Source organism: Capra hircus, chromosome 10 (genome assembly GCF_001704415.2).
Source record: "Capra hircus breed San Clemente chromosome 10, ASM170441v1, whole genome shotgun sequence".
Lineage (NCBI taxonomy): Eukaryota > Metazoa > Chordata > Mammalia > Artiodactyla > Bovidae > Capra > Capra hircus.
Window position 1 is genome coordinate 95,586,204 of NC_030817.1, and position 17,813 is coordinate 95,604,016.

General features: G+C 43.8%; 1 protein-coding gene across 1 annotated transcript in view; it reads left to right on the top strand.

The window, feature by feature from the left end:
- The window catches only part of SFXN1 (sideroflexin 1), a 55,761-nt gene that overhangs the window by 27,521 nt on the left and 10,427 nt on the right, over nucleotides 1–17,813 (top strand). Inside the window, exons 3-8 of the mRNA XM_018053705.1 lie at nucleotides 6,162–6,332; nucleotides 7,275–7,373; nucleotides 8,941–9,016; nucleotides 9,643–9,728; nucleotides 10,961–11,088; nucleotides 14,478–14,527. Of these exons, the coding sequence (XP_017909194.1) occupies nucleotides 6,162–6,332; nucleotides 7,275–7,373; nucleotides 8,941–9,016; nucleotides 9,643–9,728; nucleotides 10,961–11,088; nucleotides 14,478–14,527 (610 nt within the window). The remainder of the gene's footprint in view (nucleotides 1–6,161; nucleotides 6,333–7,274; nucleotides 7,374–8,940; nucleotides 9,017–9,642; nucleotides 9,729–10,960; nucleotides 11,089–14,477; nucleotides 14,528–17,813) is intronic.

Consider the following 17,813-nt stretch of genomic DNA (forward strand, 5'->3'; position numbering starts at 1 on the left):
GAAGAAAGCAAGATAAAATCTGTATGACTTTGGGATAGGCAAAGATGCCTTAGGCTGTAAGCATGAAGAAAAAGGGAAAAGTTACATCTCTACACAGCAGAAGACACTGTTTAGAGAATGACAATGCAGTTCACAAACTGGAAGAAAATATTTGCAAAACTTACAGCTCGTAAGAGACTTACATCAAGAAGAGAAAAGAATTCTTTTAAACCCAATGTTTTTAAATGGTCCAAAGAGTTGAGTAGACGGCTGACACTCAACCAAAGAAAATATAGAAATATCAAGCAAGCATATAGAAAGATGCAGAGCATCACAGGGGAGATGCAGATTAAAACAACAATGAAGTATCATTTTACACCTGCCAGAATCAAAAAGACAACAAGCAACAACTTTCCGTGAGGATATAGAGGAAAGGGAACCCTCATGTCCTGTTGGTGGGAGTGTATAGAATGGAGATTCCTTTAAAAATTTAAAACTATTAGGTGGTGCATAATTGAGGTTTCTGATCATGAATTTTAAATCATTATAACTAGGCTCAAACACATGTTTATTAATCAAAATAGGAACCATTACAGTCAACACATTTTTGCCAGCGAGAAATAATTTTGTTTATTCCCGTAGCATAAAAATCCATGCGTGGGGATTCGATGAACTCTGGGAAAGCGTTTTCCAAGCCTCCTGCTGATTGTGGAAGCATTTTCCCTGCAAAAAGAGGTCAAGCTGCTTGAAGAAGTGGTAGTCGGTTGGTGAGAGGTCAGGTGAATGGGGTGGATGAGGCAAAACTTTGTAGCCCAACTCGTTCAACTTTTGATGTGTTTGGTGTGCAAAGTGTGGTCAGGCGTGGTCACAGAGAAGATCGGGGGCCATCCTGCTGACCAGTGCGGGCTGCAGGTGTCACAGTATTCGGTGCATCTCATCAATTTGCTGAGCACACTTCTCAGATGTAGTGGTTTCACCGGGATTCAGAAAGCTGTGGTGGATCAGGCCAGCAGCAGACCACCAAACAGAGACCATGGCCTTTTTATTGGGTGCAAGTTGGGCTTTGAGAAGTGCTTCGGAGCCTCTTCTCAGTCCAGCCACTGGGCGGGTCGTTGCTGGTTGTCATAGAAAATCCTCTTGTCACGCATCACAATCTGGTTGAGAAACGGTGCATTGTTGTGTAGGATAAGAGAAGACGATGTTTCCAAACAACAGTTTTTTGATCTGCGGTCAGCGTGTGAGGCACCCACTTACCGAGCTTTTTCACCTTTCCAGTTTGTTTCAAATGCCAAACGACCATAGAAGGGACAATGTGGAGTTCTTTAGCAGCTTCTCATGTAGTTGTAAGACGATCAGTTTCGATGGTTGCCCTCAACGGTCCTTGTCCACTTCCGATGGCCAGCCTCTGGTCTCCTCATCTTCAAGGATCTCGTCTCCTTTGCAAAATTTCTTGAAGCACCTCTGCACTGTGTGTTTATTAGCAATTCCTGGGCCAAATGAGTTCTTGATGTTGCGAATTGCCTCTGCTGCTTTACAACCCATTTTGAACTTGAAAATCACTCACATTTGCCTTTTGTTTCATGTCATTTCCATAGTCTAAAAAAATATGAACTATATAGCAAGTAATAACGCATTTCACAACAAACTGTGGAAAATTCTTAAAGAGATGGAAATACCAGACCACCTGACCTGCCTCCTGAGAAATCTGTATGCAGGTCAAGAAGCAACAGTTAGAACTGGACATGGAACAACAGACTAGTTCCAGATCCGGAAAGGAGGACGTCAAAGCTGTATATTGTCACTCTGCTTATTTAACGTATATGCAGAGTACATCATGTGAAATGCCAGGCTGGATGAAGCACAAGCTGGAATCAAGATTGCTGGGAGAAATATCAATAACCTCAGATATGTAGATGACACCACCCTTATGGTAGAAAGCAAAGAAGAACTAAAGAGCTTCTTGATGAAAGTGAAAGAGGAGAGTGAAAAAGTTGGCTTAAAACTTAACATACAGAAAACTAAGATCATGGCATCTGGTCCCATCGCCTCATGGCAAATGGATGGGGAAACAATGAAAATTGTGAGAGACTTTATTTCCTTGGGCTCCGAAATCACTGCAGATGGTGACTGCAGCCATGAAATTAAAAGACACTCGCTCCTTGGAAGAAAAGTTATGACCAACCTAGACAGCATATTAAAAAGCAGACATTACTTTGCCAACAAGGTCTGCCTAGTCAAAGCTATGATTTTTCTAATAGTCATGTGTGGATGTGAGAGTTGGACCATAAAGAAAGCTGAGCAGTGAAGAATTGATGCTTTTGAACTGTGGTGTTGGAGAAAACTCTTGAGAGTCACTTGGACTACAAGGAGATCCAACTAGTCAATCCTAAAGGAAATCAGTCCTGAATATTCATTGGAAGGACTGATGTTGAAGCTGAAGCTTCAATACTTTGGCCACCTGATGTGAAGAACTGACTCATTTGAAAAGACCCTGATGCTGGGAAAGATTGAAGGCGGGAGGATGAGTTGGTTGGATGGCATCACTGACTCGATGGACTTGAGTGAGAGTAAGCTCCAGGAGTTGGTGATGGACAGGAAAGCCTGGCATGCTGCAGTCCATGGGATCACAGAGTCGGACACAACTGAGCTACCGAACTGCACTAAATAAGTCATAGCAAAAAATGACAAAGCGAGGAATGCACATTAAAATGATGTATGATGTAACCACATTTATTTAAGAATGTATTCCAGTATCAAATGGCAAAATTCAGCAATGCAAAACCATAATAACTTTCGCACCAACCCAATACATACAGTCCATCAGTTCCACTCCTGGGTATCCAAAAAAAGATATATGTACACCTATGTTTATTGCAGCATTGCTTACGATAGCCAAGATATGGAAGCAATCTAAGTACCAATCAATAGATGAATGGATAAGAAGTTGTGATAAATAATAGATAGGTAAAAAATACATTACTCAGCCATTAAAAAAAAGAATGAAATCAATCTTGTCATTTCTGAGAACACAGCTGGACTTAGGTGTGTTATGCTAAATGAAACAAGTCAGACAGAGAAGGACAAATATTATGTGATTTTACTTGTGTAGAATAAGAGAAGATGACGCTTCAAAACAGCAATTTTTTGGAATCTAAAAAATGAAACAAATGAACAAACAGCACAAAACGAAGGCCGACTCACAGACAGAGAGCAGACAGGTGGTTGTCAGAGGAGAGGAGGCTGTGGAGAGGAGAGAGAGAGGTGAAGGGGATTAACTCCTAGCTGGTGCAAACTCCGTTACTGAATTGTCGTCCTTGTTCAGTCGCTTAGTCGCGTCCAACTCTTTGTGACCCCAAGGACTGCAGCACGCTGGTCCTCCCTGTCCTTCACTATCTCCCAGAGCTTGCTCAAACTCATGTCCATCGAGCTGGGGAGGCCATCCAACCGTCTCATCCTCTCTTGCCTCCTCTTCCTCCTGCCCTCAACCTTTCACAGCATCAGGGTCTTTTCTGATTTCAAAAGAACTGAGTCACAGGTATTAAATGTACATTGTGGGGATATGTCAAGAATTATAATTTGAATATCTTTGTAAGGTGGCAAATGGCAGCTAGACTTACAATTTTGAAATGCATAGAAGTACTGAATTACTGTGCTGTGTACCAGGAGCTCACGTGGTGGTGTAGGTCAGCTATCCTGCAAAAACAAACTCATGGAAAAAGAGCTCAGATTTGTGGTTACCAGAAGCAGGGGGTAAAGGAGAGGAAGTGGATAAAAGCAGTCAAAAGATACAAACTTCCAGTTACAAGATAAGTACTTGAGATATGATATACAATGTGATAAATAAAATGAACACTTCTATACATTATATATGAAAATTGTTGAGAGAGTACATTCTGAGTTCTCATGGCAAGGAACAATATCTTTTTCTATTTCTTTAATTTTGTATCTGTATGATATGAATGTTCACTAAGCTACCATGGTGATCATTTCATGATGTATGAAAGTCGAGTCATTATTTTGAACATCTTAAACTTATATAGTGCTGTATGTTAACTATATCTCAACAAAACTGGAAGAAAAGAAGGGGGTATATACTGGAAAGTCTAAAGTAAAAAACAAAAACGACAAATACCACTTTATGCCCGCAAGAATGGCTAAAAAGGGGATTGATGAATGTGAGGCAAGTGCAAGGCCGCTGGACCTCGTCATTAAAAGAAGTCCTTTGAATACCGGAGAAATCTATGGTAGGCCTGGATATGTTGCAGAGTTTTCAGTTCTCTCCAGATTAATACAGTTTTGGTCAAAATACAATTGTGATCACCTATAAAATTAACACAATAATAGCTAAGGCACTTTTGAAAATGCGGAAGAGGAATGGAGTGAAGGACCAGTGCTGTACGAGATATTAAGTCATACAGTGGCAACTAACACATCATAAATGAACTATATTCCAATAAAAAATTAATTTTAAAAAAAACCATCAATTACAATAGTGGCTTTGACACCACAAGATGAGGGGATTACTGTGGAATGTCCAGAAAGCAAGCCTAACGTTCATAAAAGCTCAACTGATGATAAAGATAACATTGAAATCTTCATATTGGAATGGAAGACCAGCCAACTGGTAACAGAAGTTAAGCAGTTTCTCATATTTGTATCTTAAGGTAAATTCCAAATCGATTAAAAACTTTAAGTGACAAAACAAACCAAAAGACTATTAGGAAAATGCCAGCAGTGTCTGTGAACATGCCTAGAACCCTAAAATGAGTCACACCTTTCTGGGCAGAGCCTTCTTTTGTTCCCGTGCTGTGCTGTGCTTGGTCGTGTCCAACTCTTTGCAACCCCATGACCTGAGTGCATAATAATAAAAATTTTCATGACAGCAGAAAACCTAACTGGACCAAATTATCCACATTGAATAAAGAGTACAACAGGCTACCTAGATGATGATGATGGTGCCCCTGCTGAGGGTAAGCAAAGGGACGTACTCGAGTCAGAAAAAGGATGAAATACTTAGCTTTAATATTTTACATAGTTTTTATCTCAGAGAATATACTCATTTCTTTCTAAGTAATCTTGGATGTGGGAAAAGTTTTACTTATAAGGGTGTGTACTTCCTCATCCTTTACCAGTGGAAAAGGTTAAGTGCAGTTACAATGTCCTGCAACGGGGATTAGTATGATTTCTATGGCTGCCTTAACACATTACCACAAGCTGAGTGGCTTAAAATAAAGGAAATGTATGGTCTGAAATCAAGGTGTTTGCAGGGCTACCTCTGACAGCCCTAGGGCAGATCCTTTTTTATCTCTTCCAGCATCTGGAAGCCCTAGACTTGTAGCCATGCCTCTCAAATCTCTGTCTCCTTCATCACATACTCTTCTTTATGTGGCTGCGCTTGGTCTTACAAAGGCATCAGGCATTGAACTTGACCCCCCTTTCCCACAATCCAGCATGACCTCACCTTAACTACATAATTAACAGCCCTGTTTACAAATAAGGTCATATTCTGAAGTTCCATGTGAATGTGAATTTTTTGGGTGGAAAGTATTCAACCCAGTATAGGTGATATAGAATATATGAAGATATAGAGAACGGTTTACAAAATAGTATTGATAAAAAAGGTGATAAATGATCATGTCTATCGATCTAGAAAAACCTGAAAGGGTATTCAGTAAGCATTACCAGTGGCTGTGAATCAGGGAAAGCTCGAATGGTTTTAGTTATGCTAACGAATTTGTGTCTTTTCTAAATTTCTTGCAAGGAATATGTGTTTCTTTGATAAGGAAATATAATGAACCTTTCTAGTCTAGGTTTTCAAAATATAGGTTTAAGAATGATTTCATGTTCTTGATTGCCACAGCTTTTGTCTAATGAGGTAAAAATATCTTAGAGTTTACAGTTCAAAGCACATTTTAAAATGTCATTTAAAACAAAGAATATTTCAAAGTTGAATAGTTCCCTATTTTACAACGCATTTTTGTTTTTCCACGTTATAGATAACTTGAGATTTGTGGGTTTAAAATGCTCATTTTAAGTGTATATTGTCCTTTGTGTTATTGGAATTTCCCTGGCTCTATGAAATAGTTCGATGTTTCACCCTATCCAGACACAGATGTTCTAGGTAGCAATGGTGAGGTACTTGGAATGAACAATTGCTGTGTTCTTTGTTGCTGTTTTCCTAGGCAAGGAATTGTTCCTTCAGGTCTCACAGAAAATGAATTATGGAGAGCAAAGTACATCTATGATTCAGCTTTTCATCCTGACACTGGAGAAAAGATGATTTTAATAGGAAGAATGTCAGCTCAAGTTCCAATGAACATGACCATCACAGGTTGTATGATGACATTTTACAGGTAAGTTCTGGCAGTGTAACAACAGTTTGTTTTATATTCCAGGAGCTTAAAGCACATTTTTGTACTTGAATGGTTGTATTGAAATAAATGTCATTTCATGTGGAGTTTCATTTTGTATAGAAGTTACAATCCTCGGAGGTTGTTTTACCTTTTCCTTGGGTTGAATAGAACTCTCCTTGTTGCCCAAAAGGAGGTTGAATTTCTCCTTAAATCTTAGACCTAAAAGAAAATGAGAAAGAACATTTAGAAAGCCTCTAAGCAGAGTCTCTTTGTAATCAATTCATATAATATAGGTATAAGTATGTATGTAGGTGTAAACACCTAGGCTTATACGTGGAATGAGGGGGGATGAGAAATACTTAGCCTACAGATAGCTTCTTTCTGTAAGAGAAGGGACCTGATGTTAATCACAGCAATTGAGTGCCTGCTCTTTGCTGGGCTCCCTTACAAGTTTAAGACAAGATTTAACTCCATCCTCACCTTAACCCAGCGATCCCATCCTCCAGGATCTAATGCCTGATGATCTGAGGTGGAACTAATGTAGTAATAATAGAAATGAAGTGTGCAATAAATGTAGTGAGCCTGAATCATCCCGAAACCATCCCCGACTCCAGTCCGCAGAAAACTTGTCTTCCGTGAAACCGTCCCTGGTGCCGTAAAGGTTCAGGAGTGCTGCTCTAGCCCGCTTCAGTCTGTTGCAATCCTCAGCTCATGAGTGAGGAGACTGAGACTCAAAGAGGATGAAAACCTGCCCAGCCCCACTGGTCCTCAGCCTCTGACGCAGAGTGTCCGGCCCTGGGCCCAGCGCGCTCCCGGCCCCGGGCCCAGCGCGCTCCCGGCCCCAGTCTGGCTGCTGCCCGGGTCCCTGCGTCCGCGGCGTCTGCTCTGCGTGCCGCGCGACCCACAGCAGCGGTGGGTGTGTGACGGGCCTCTCTGTTTCAGGACCACACCAGCCGTGCTCTTCTGGCAGTGGATCAACCAGTCCTTCAATGCCGTGGTCAATTACACCAACAGAAGTGGAGATGCCCCCCTCACTGTCAAGTAAGACTGGAGGCTTAGCCAGCCTCTGCATTCCGCTGGTGTCCATTCGATCCGGCGGTGATGCCCTCCTGGTGAAAACGTGTATTTGTACAAATCGTGTATGTGGTTCGGAATCTTAGGGAGCCTGTATCTCAGTGGTGCGTCTTTTCCTCCCTTTCTGCCTAGATAACAGACAGCCTGCTTTCTCAGACATCATCCGCGCAGTTAGTGGCGCTGGTAGGAAGGCAGGGCTCCCGCACCCAAGGGCACATCCCCTTCACCCCCATGGAACACACAGCAGACAGCTCGGGGCAGGCCCTGTGGGTTACACAGATAGCAGCATCAGCAGCGGGGGGGTCTCTGCAGAAATCCAGGGGATCTTATATCTGATTTGTCTTTAAAATAGGATGTCTCTGGAGCCTGAAAGAAAATGAATGGATTTAAAATTTTGCCTCCTGTGAGAAAATGTTCAGGCAAGCTAAAGTGATTAGTTAACCAAAACTTTGAGCCTAACTTATATAACACTTCAAAGAATTTTGGGTTTTGTTTTAACTCTTAAATTGAGTTTGATCATCTGTATTCTTCTATTATCATCCTAGGGAACAAAGAATATTGAAATCTGCAACCCAGCAGTGCTGATCACACCTTCATTTCATCCAGTTCTTGAATTAAAATTTATTTAAAAATAATAGAGAACTGCTTGGGCTTACTTGTATTGTGAGGATAAGACTTTTAGTATTTTTATACAGTAAGAAGTCATTTTAAGAATGGCTGCACTGCGTTTTTACTTTCAGTATGTATAGCAATATTTTGAGAGGTACTTTTTATTTAAGTAAGTCCATAGGCTACAAACATTTAAGCTAATATGCATTTCCCCACATTTGTAGCTTCCTGCCCAGTGTTCTTGCCTAGAGAATCCCAGGGATGGGGGAGCCCGGTGGGCTGCCGTCTATGGGATCGCACAGAGTTGGACACGACTGAAGCGACTTAGCAGCAGCAGCAGCCCGGTCACAGCTTCCTTTCTTCCCCTCCCCCAGACACACATATTCTTCACGTCCACTTGTTCGGCGTGGTAGTTAGGTTTTGTTAAGAATGCCATCTTTATATGGGTCTGCTTCCTTTTTATATGAATAGCTCTACTGGCAGAGCTGAATATATCATTGATGAATGTTTTTTAAAATTTATTTTACTGAAGTATGGTTGATTTACAATGCTGTTAGTTTCTACCGTGCAGCAAAGGGATTCGGTTAAAACGTACGTTCTCTTTCATAGTCGCTTCCGTTGTAGTCTGCCGCAGGGTCGCCTGTAGTTCGCTGTGCTGGGCAGGAGAACACTGCCGTTCATCCATTCTGTATACAGTGGTTTGCATCCGCTAAACCCAAACCCGCAGTCCGTTGCTCCCTCTTCCCTTCCGGCTTGGCAGCCACGAGGCTCTTCTCGTGAGCGTGTTCCTGTCCCTCCAATAAGCTCATTTGTGTCATGCTTTATGGAATCTCTATTCTTAATCTTCTTCATTTCTTCCCAAAATGTTGGACTTGAGTTTTCTGACATACACTCATGGTTTATGTACCATTTTCCTTCTTTTCAGTGAACTGGGAACAGCTTACGTTTCTGCAACGACAGGTGCTGTAGCAACAGCTCTGGGACTCAACGCATTAACCAAGGTATTCAGATTTTTGTCTCCGTAGTAAAGCGTCTTGATTTGTTCTCACCTACCTGGCTCGAAGTCTCTCTGTTATTTCTCAAAATAGTTCAAGTCTGATGACTTTCTTATTATAGTCATCATCTTCAACTGTTTTTGGCTTTTTTTTAAAAAATTAAAAAATAAAATAAAATTAAAAAGATAAATAAAAAAATAAAAAAATTATATCCTCACTAATAACATTTGCCAAGACACTTGTTTGTACCTGACACTGTGTCTTAAGTGCTAAATGCTTCCCTACCACCCACAGAGCCCACCACGGCTGGGTGCTGGGCAGGGTGCCTCGGGGCACACCTCTGAAGGGTGGAAGAGTCAGCATCTAAACCCCAGACTTTGGGACTTCAAAACCCCTGCTCCGTCATCCACATGCAGCCATCAAAACATCATGGACGTCCCCCTGGTCCCAGGATGCCCAGGCTGGCAATAGAAAAATAACCTCTAGGAAACAAGTGTTGAGCGCACTTTTGGCCTGCGTTGCTATACAAGTAGGACTCTGCCTTGGTAGTGGTGTTTTGAGAAGAAATAAGTATTTGCATTCAGCACTGTAGGAAAACTAAGATCTTGCTTTCGGAATTGTCTTTTCTGCAGCGTGTCTCTCCGCTCGTAGGACGGTTTGTTCCCTTCGCTGCTGTAGCTGCGGCTAATTGTATCAATATTCCATTAATGAGGCAGAGGTAAGGTTGATGTGCCCTCCTAGAGAGGACTTTTGCTTGACAGTAGAATCTCTTCTAATAAATTGCTTTGTTGGAACTTTAAAACCATTTGTTTTATTTTAGTATTTGCAGATAAAAGTATATGAGATTTGCCTCCATGTCATCTGGTAATGGGGTGAGGATGGGCCCATTGATGAAACAGGGTCAGCTCTGAGTTGCTGATTATTAAAGTGGACTGATGAGCATATGGGATTTGGACTAGTCTTTCTATTTCTGTATGATACAAGGTTTTAAAAAAAATAGATCTCAGGCTTATGTCTGTGCCCAGAAAGCTTATTCTATAAAATAGGTTCTTCCCCCACCCAGATTTTCTTTTAGGGTTTAAGATAAGATTAATCTATATCTTTGGAAGTATTTTTTAGTACTGGCAAAAAATTAAAGGAGAAGGAAGAATGAAAAAAAAGCGTTTTGGAATGGATAACGAAAACCAGGGTAACAGAGGAGCAATAATTATAGCTTTAGTGACCACAGTTAAATGTCCAGTAGTGCCTGTACTTGTGGCTGCTCTGTCAGCATAGTTAGCTCACTTAATGATGCTGTGAATTGTATCTCCTTTTCTTTTCTTCAGAAATTCAGGCAAGGCTTCATTGTTAGGGAATATTCTGCAGAAAAGATACAAAGAGACCAAAACAGCCAGCTCCCACTTTTGAAGAGCCTGGAGCAAAAGCAGGGGGCTGGGGCAGGCCCCTGCACACGACAACCTAAGGACTGGGCAAAATGCCTAAGCCACCCTCCTGCTGGACCCCTGGACACACCCCTACTCTCACCGCATATAAGGAACAAGCTGGCCCCCAACCAAGGGAGCTGGCAAGCCCCCAGGGAGCCCGCAAGCTAGAAAAGGAAGCTGTTACTTGTGTTCGCTCCCCACTGCTGCAGCAGGAGCCCCAGTTAAGCCTTGCCTGAAATTCTTTAAGTTACCTAGTCATCCTTTGAGTCCTATTGTTATTCAAAATGCTACCTTTTTTTTTTTTTTTTTTTTTACAAAATTTGCTAGTGTTGTTTCCTTTTTGTGTCTGTCCCACAAGGATTAAGCCTGTTCATGGCATTTAAAAATCAGGCTTCTTAGGGCCAAAAATGACCCTGGAGTGCATTTTTGGATTAAGTAGGGACTTGATCTTTCACAGCCTAAATACTGTGTCCAGCTGTTCCGTGAACCGCCTGTGTATGAACTTTGCACGTGTCTTGCTCTCCAGGGAACTCAAAGTTGGCATTCCTGTCACAGATGAGAACGGGAACCGCCTGGGCGAGTCGGCAAACGCTGCCAAACAAGCCATCACGCAAGTAGTTGTCTCCAGGATCCTGATGGCAGCCCCTGGCATGGGTGAGGAGAACCTTGGCATCTGTTCGCGTACTTGGCACGTCTTGCTTGAACAAGCGTTGGTGTGCCAGTGAGCACCAACCGTGAAGGATCCCTCCCTGAGATGGCCTCTGGTCAGGGAGGCAGAGAATTGACCAAATAAGTCAGATACGTAATCTGTGAGATGGTTACAAGGGCTCAGGGGATACAGAGGGTGGGGGTCTCAGAGTGGAAGTTTTATCAGACCCAAGTCCGTGTGCACAGTGAGGCCGAACGCCACCAGACGACAGAGTTTGGAGAAGAGGAAGATCTGTTGCAGGGCTGTGCAAGGGCAGTGTGGCTCATGCCCCCCAAAAAACCCCAAAGCATTTACAGACACAGCATTTTTAAAGGCCACACAGTGGGGAGGGGCTGCCGCAGGGTATGTGACTGGCTTGTGCATAGCTCTCTGATTGGCTGATGGTAAGGTAACGAAGAGGGTTAACAGCGTCAGTCCTTGGACGCGGGACAGTCTGGGGACTGTGTGCTCATGATCGTCCTGAGATACCGTTATCTGGGTGCTTCAGAGAGGAGCTGCAGCAGAGGATGTGGGGGACGGGGTCTGTCCCAGGAAGACCCCAGAGGTCCTGCTTGGTGGCAGGAGTAGATTGGGCAGACAAGGGGGAGGGTGGTTCCGGGGGTGCATCTTCTGGGGCACATGGAACAGCAAGAGATGGCTGAGGCATGCCTGGTGGCTGGAAGCACCACAGGGCCATGTGGGGGGAGAAAAGGGGGCAGGGACAGTAGACAGGACAGCCGGGCTGACGTGGGCAGAGCGCGGATGGCTCTGCAGGCGTTTGGAGTCCTGGCTTTAGTCCCAGGGGTGGAAGGCCACGCAGGGTTTTGAGCAGGGGAGTAGCAATAATAACTCAACTCAGGCTTTAACTGCACGACCCTGGGTGCCATGCTGAGAGTCAGCTGAAGAGGAACCAAGACTGGTGACTGGAGACTGGTCAGGATGGCGGTTGGACCAGGGCAGTTGGCAGTACGGGTGATGAGAATTTGAAGAGAAAGAATTGGGTCTTAGTCAGTCTTGACAAGAAACTTCTAACAGTTCTTGAATAAGAATAATTTATACTGAGGATTTATTTGTATCAGTTGGAAACCATTGGAACACAAACCAAGTTGGGTTAATTCCAACAGCTCTGAATAAAATGGCTGCCAGGATGGACTCAGTTTTGTCCATTAGACTTGGACTCAGCATGATGAAATGCAGAAAATCTCTGCTGTGACTTAGTTCCTCTGAGAATCTCTGATCTAGTCCTAAAGCTTCTTCAGCTACACTCAGACCAGGACTCTCAAGAAGGTTCTCAGAAACCAGAGGGCCCAAGAGGACGTTACTCTTTAAAGAAAAAAGAAAACAGAAATGAGTATCTTCAATTTCCTTGTCTAAATTGAGGGCACACAGCCCTTGGCTATTTACTAAGCTCTCAAAGGAGGCAGGCTTAGTTGAGCACTGTTAGATTTTCCCAGGGATGTGTTTTTGGTTGTTGTCTTTGAATTCCTTTTGTCATTGAGAATGCTCATCAGCATTCCTCACAAGTAGGAGTGAGCAAACAAAAGTTAAAGAAAGAAAACTTTCTTCCTTTCCGACTACTGGCACTCCAGCTAATTGGTTATCTGATTAAAAAGCAGAGACATTACTTTGCCAGCAAAGGTCCATCTAGTCAAAGCTATGGTTTTTCCAGTAGTCATTTATCAGTGTGAGATTTGGACCCTAAAGAAAGCTGAGCACCAAAGAACTGATGCTTTGAACTGTGGTGTGGAGAAGACTCTTGAGAGTCCCTTGAACTGCAAGGAGATCCAACCAGTCCATCCTAAAGGAAATCAGTCCCGAATATTCATTGGAAGAACTGATGCCAAAGCTGAAACTCCAATACTTTGGTCATCTGATGTGAAGAGCTGACTCATTGGAAAAGACCCTGATGCTGGGAAAGATCGAGGGCAGGAGGAGAAGGGGACGACAGAGGATGAGATTGTTGGATGGCATCACCGACTCGATGGACATGAGTTTGAGCAAGCTCCGGGATAGAGTGAAGTACAGGGAAGCCTGGTGTGCTGCAGTCCATAGGGTCGTAGATTCGGACACGACTGAAAGACTGAACTGAACTGAACAGATTAACCACCGTTAAGTGATTTAACAAAGACATCCTCATGTGGCAGCAGTGTGCACTGTAGGGTGGGTGAACTGAGGAAACCACAGTCATGAAATGTAGGCCAAGCGTCCCCTGAGTCAGGGACCAGCATGTTGTCACTGACCTGCAAGGAGTTGGGGAGGCTGCCCTGGTATACCTGCTGAGCCCAGGTCTCCAGATTTTATGAGACCAAGCTGGCCACTTCAGCTGCTACCCTGGGTAGGCTTTTGGTTTTGCTCTTTCCCAGTTTGAAATACAAGGCTCCTCTTTGGAGTTCAGTCATCCCAACAGATTTGTTTCCAGTGGCTTGGTTATCTGAAACATTATTTAGTCCCGGGAAAAGAGACAGTCTTCCTATCCCAGCAACATCTCTAAAGGTAATTGACATATTGAAATTGCTGTGACAGTTTAGTCTAATGGATAGTTGAGTCTGCTAAGCCGCTTCAATCATGTCCGACTCTGTGTGACCCCAGAGACGGCAGCCCACCAGGCTCCGCTGTCCCTGGGATTCTCCAGGCAAGAACACGAGTGGGTTGCCATTTCCTTCTCCAATGCATGAAAGTGAAAAGTGAAAGTGAAGTCGCTCAGTCCTGTCCGACTCTTAGCAACCCCATGGACTGCAGCCCACCAGGCTCCTCCATCCATGGGATTTGCCAGGCAGGAGTACTGGAGTGGGTTGCCACTGAATCACGAGTAAATGAACTAAGCTATCTGATGTTTTACATGGATCATTGCAGCTTATCGTCCTGGCTAGTTTGATACAGTTATCCCATTATATAGATGAGGAAAACAGAAAACCAAGGCTCAGAGCAGTGAGGTAACTTTTTCTGAATCACCCCAGCTAACAAGTGGTCTGTGTGACTCAAGGCAGGAATTTTTATACTGTACTCCACAGGGATGGACACCTGGGAAAGCCTGCATTTGTATCATTGGTACAGAAGGGGAAAGTTCCTGATGTTTGCATTGTTGCATATTTAATGTTAAAGTTCTCATCAAGATCATAAAATTTTCTAGCTGGCATAGAGCATTGTGTTATTTTTCAAAACTTTAACAAATGGAACCAGTGGGGGGTTTTTTAATGCTAAGATATTTTAAAGAATATTGCGATTGCTTTTACTCTGCCAGTGTGAAACTAGTCTGCAAGTAATATAAGCCTTTCGTGAAATTGTTGAGGAAAAAAAAATGTGAGCTGAAAATAGACATTATCCAAGATTTAAGCGGGTCTATCTTTACTTCCAGCCATCCCTCCATTTATCATGAATGCTCTGGAAAAGAAAGCCTTTCTCAAGGTAAGCCCCAGTTCTGTTTATCCTTGTCTCAATCCGTACAATTTGTCTTCAGACTTCAGACTATCCGGACTATTTCCCATGTGGATAGGGAGTAAGGAATTTAAAGGCCAGTGGCAATTGGACACTTGATGAAATATTTTATTTCTAATAAGAAATATTTGAAAAAGTTCTCATAAATCTTCCATTTGTTGAATGCTGCCCACTCCTCTTGGGCGGCCATAACCCAAGTACACGCTTATCTTAGTTATCAGTCAGATCCCTAGCTAAGTGATAATGAAGAGAGGGTATGAATTTGGAATGATTCGTTTGTAAGTCCCTGTACATACTATCTGAAAGGAAAAAATAATTGGGAGTAGCAGCTTCACAGAATACGGAATTAGTGCCTAGATGTATTTTTCTGTGGCAATCATCTCTAATAATCCATTAATCTATCAGCCGCCTCCCCTCAGGGTCTGAAAATATTCCAGGATGAAACTGTAACTGAGAAACCTCTGTGGACTGTCTGCATTCTAATGGTTTCCAGGATTCAGATGCAGTTGTATTTACGCCTCACCTTAGCTTTCCAGTTTCCTCTAACAGGTAGGGAGGAGGCGGAGGTTGCAGCTCCTCTGGCTCATGCTGTGCGTGGAATCTGACCCCATTGCTCTTGCGGGAGGAAGGGCTCCAGCTCCTGGCTGGGGGAGCAGGCCTGTGGTAAACACTGCAGCTTTCTCAGGGCGAACTGTCACAATGAGGGAACACTACCAGACTTTGAAAGAAGGACATGGTTCATGGACCTGACGCTTTCTGAATGATTTCTGTGTATTCACGCTATGGGCTCCAGAGGGGAAAATTAAGACCGACAACAAATACTTTTCAGTGCAATTACATTCTCAGACGATAAGCCAAGAAAAGTATGCTTTGAAAAAACAATAGTTTTGAGTGCCTCATTTGACTGGCATGTCGGATGTACCAACCCCGTGTGAGAGCAAGAAAGAGGGCCCTCTCCTCGGCAGCCCGCTCATTCTCTCCTGGGAGCTTCAGGTACATGAGCAAATTATATTCTTGGAGCTTCTTCCTCTAGCAGTCTCACATGTTGAGGTGAGTGCTGTGATGGGGTGTTGCAGTCTCTATAGCGATCGAGCTGTTCTCCTCCGAGCATCCCAGGTGATCCACAGACCCCTGGACCACCCCCAGGAAGCAGCATTCTCACATGCCTGCTGAGTCTCCATCCATCTCCTGGTGGATTTCTAGTCTTAAGTGTAAGATTAAACAAAAATATACAACAGTTTCACTGATTTAACCAGTAAAGCTATTAGTGAAGACCAAAATGTAAAGGTGACCTCATTTGACATCTTACCTACTTTGATAAGCTCTTACTTGAGGATTCATGAAAAGGCTTTGCTGAAGTCTCTTTCCTCTGCAGAATTTAGAAACGATGAATTCTTTAAAGCTGCTCAGGGATTAGTGTGTGTGCTGGAACAGAGACTAGATCTTGAAGCTACCATATTATGTAAACAGATGAACTCTTTAAAGCTGCCAAGGAATTAGGAGATGTACTAGAACAGTGACTAGGTCTGGAAACTACTAAATTATGTAAACATCTAAAACTCATCGACTTTGATGTCTCTTTGATTTTCAGATAATGTAAAAAAAAAAAAAAAGGTGATGCTCCTTTCTTTATCTATCCCTGCTTTCCTTATGGGAAGTGGTTTAGGCTTTGAAGGGGAAAACCTGTCAAATGAACTTGGAGAGGGGCCATCAGCCTTATCCTCCAGGATGCTGGTAGGAAGTGGAACATCCGGTGGCTTGTTAACTTTACAGATACAGAACTGATACACCTCACCGCTAGCTCTTGATCTGATAAGACATTAGGATTACAGTCCTTCTGCAAGGGCATATGTTGACCCAGGCAACCTTTGGATTTTCCTGATTGTTAATTTCTTAAGGTATTGGCATGCGAACTTCAGGGGCAACAGAGAATAAAAAAAAAAAAAAATCCAGTAAATCCAACCTCCCCCTCCTGCAGACTTTAAGCAAAATCAGACTTTTAAAGCAAGATCAGATTTCCACATGGATTCAAGGCTTGGAGACAGTCACCTCATCCTGTTGTCTGGCATAAAAGTAAACTTTTGCAGGAGAGGAATACCAAGTGTGAGTCATTCCACCAGTAATACATGGCTGTCGTGAATCAGCACCTGTGAATGCAGCAGGGAGACCACCTTCAGTGGCGGTACCCCCACCATCAAAGCCTTCCCAGTCCTCTCTCTCGGCCTCCCCAACACCACCCAGCACCCAGTTAGCAGAGGGGTGTCAGCAGCCCGACTCCGCAGCGAGGCTCTGAATCTGGCCGTTTGCCACTGCTGCTGGGACGCCCAGGAGTGGGCGTCTCACTCCTGGCTGTGGGTATTGAGCGCACATGGGTGCTAATGTGGGCTTGGGGTTCCAGAAATTCTCTGAGAGAGTCTGCATGCAGATCTACGCTCATGCTGAAGTTCGGTCACCAGAGAAAACAGTGATGTGAACTTGGCCCTTTCTTCTCCCAACCGTCATGGCCTTGAACTCCCGGGGTCTCGGTGTCGTTGGGAAAGTTGCTGCTGTTACTCTAATATCTTGGCAACAGACACTGGCCAGGAGACAGGGCTGGGCATATTGCATCATTTTCCTGCTGGGACAGACAGAAACTGCTCCAGATACAGCCTGGCGTTTTCTTCCAGGAAGCAACCAGCAAATGACACAAGCAGCTAGCCACTGTTCCCACAGGGCCCTAGGGTTTTCCACACGAAAAATGAGTCACTGTTGTGTTTCCCTCCCTTGTCCTTCCTCCCTGGTTTGCTTCCCTTCTGCCTGCCCCACTTCCCCCTTGAAGGGCCTCACACAGGGCCGGAGGAGGCTGCTGGCATCAGAAGCCATGTGGCCGGGCGGGGAGGCGGTCAGAGCAGCTCATGGATCTGTCCAAGGGCCTCACTAGCTGTCAAGGGTCTGGCTGCTGCTAAACTATTCAGACCTCCTTGGAGGATGGTGTTTTGAAAGAGCTTTGGCTAAATGTTGAGCTCCTCAGACATACATCCCCCTCCTACGTTCAGGGTGGTTGTTACATCAGAATATTGCATTTTTGCCTGCGTAGCAAGGACTGTAGGACTTCATTGATGTACGGCCGTTGTGAAAGCAGGGGTGGAGGCAGCTTACATTTGTATCCATACATTTCCATCTGCAAAGCACTCTCACACACTGTTTTGAAAGGGAGGCTCTTCTGAGCCCCTTTTACAAAGGCTCAGAGATCATTTCTTTAGCTGTGCACCATGTC